The 1,467-nt window shown below is 32.7% G+C and overlaps 1 protein-coding gene across 1 annotated transcript in view; it reads right to left on the reverse strand.

The window, feature by feature from the left end:
• Nucleotides 1–333: 333 nt before the first annotated feature.
• Nucleotides 334–1,467, reverse strand: part of LOC143030166 (uncharacterized) — a 36,956-nt gene continuing 35,822 nt past the window's right edge. The window contains exons 6-7 of the mRNA XM_076193328.1: nucleotides 1,305–1,467; nucleotides 334–356 (exon numbers count right to left, since the gene is read on the reverse strand). The exon at nucleotides 1,305–1,467 is cut by the window's right edge and continues 47 nt beyond it. Coding sequence (XP_076049443.1) covers nucleotides 334–356; nucleotides 1,305–1,467 — 186 coding nt within the window. The remainder of the gene's footprint in view (nucleotides 357–1,304) is intronic.

A 1,467-nucleotide genomic window follows, 5' to 3' on the forward strand; every position in this document is an offset into this window, starting at 1 on the left:
ATTTTTTCGCATCCGACCTAGTTATGGACCAAGAGGTCTCCTGTCGGTATGCTCCTCCTTTGTAATCCTTTGTCTTCGTCACTGTGAGAGCTGAAAATTCTACCTCACACACGACAGTTTTATCAAAGGGAAGGAGCGCTTTCAGGGATTCACATTAAAAAAAAAAAAAAAAATCTTTGTAAAGTTTGATTCAAAATTAGCTCAGTGATTAATTTTTATTTTCAAAATAATAATGAAATATTTCATCACTCTGGATCTCGATAATTTAATCTTGCTGATATTTGCAGTTTCATCATGCAGATCTTCAGTTTTAATGTTGAAAGGGTTTCTTAACTAGCTGTCTTTAAGTACATGTTCTGGAATATAATGATCAAACTCTAGTTAGGCTGGATGTATGAGACGTCCAGAAACAAAGTGGTATATCCGCCACGTTTACTGGTTTTGAATTAAGCACGTATATATATATATATATATATATATATATATATATATATATACACACATATATATATATATATATATATATATACATATATATGTATATATATATATATATATATATATATAAATTAAAGCTTCAATATAAGCTCAACAACGCCATTGTCGCTGTAGACTTCTTGAAATCATGTATACAACATGGCCTCCTACCAATATATATATGTATATATATATATATATATATATATATATATATATATATATATATAATATATATATGTATATATATATATATATATATATATATATATATACATATATACGCTTTTCACTATCCATGCTTAACTTGAAACCGGTATAAGTGGCGGGGGTGACCCTTTGTTTCTGGACGCCTCATATATTCCTCAGTAATATTTTGTAATTGAATAAAAAAATAGATGTACACTGAGATATGGAAATGGTTAAGTCTTTTCAGGTTTAATCTTATTTATCCATAACATCAACCTTTGAATGCTGACAGATTCTCAGAAAGTCTAATTGATATCTGATCACAACCCTGTATTGCAATGTTGAAAAATTCACTCTTAACTAAGCTACAAGATGGGACACCAGCATCAACGACTTTTAAATCTGAGAATTTGTGGTCCAATGGATGATTCTCCTCTCCCGAAAATGGATCAACCTCGGTCCGAAATTACAGTAATCGTTGAAATAGCTCTCCTCGTCACAGCCATCTAATTTCAGAGTGGAACAACGGGTGTAAAAGTTAAGAATCAAGACATCTAAGCGAATACCATTGAATTGAGGGCCCTAGCTTTAATAAAATGATATCATTAACCTTGCAAAACAAACATAAGAACTCCTACCTGGCAATGGGAATGAAATCTCCTGGCCTGTTTCTTCTTGTATGGCAACAAGGGTTGCATTAGGATCTACAGCATCCATAAAGGTGAACTTGCACGGTTCGTGTTTCCAAGGCCCAACCTTGCTGGGACATGTTTTAATCTCGAAGTTGAACATGCCCGGTAC

This window comes from Oratosquilla oratoria, chromosome 12, assembly GCF_046742065.1.
Source record: "Oratosquilla oratoria isolate Oo_2021 chromosome 12, ASM4674206v1, whole genome shotgun sequence".
NCBI classification, from domain to species: Eukaryota; Metazoa; Arthropoda; class Malacostraca; order Stomatopoda; family Squillidae; genus Oratosquilla; species Oratosquilla oratoria.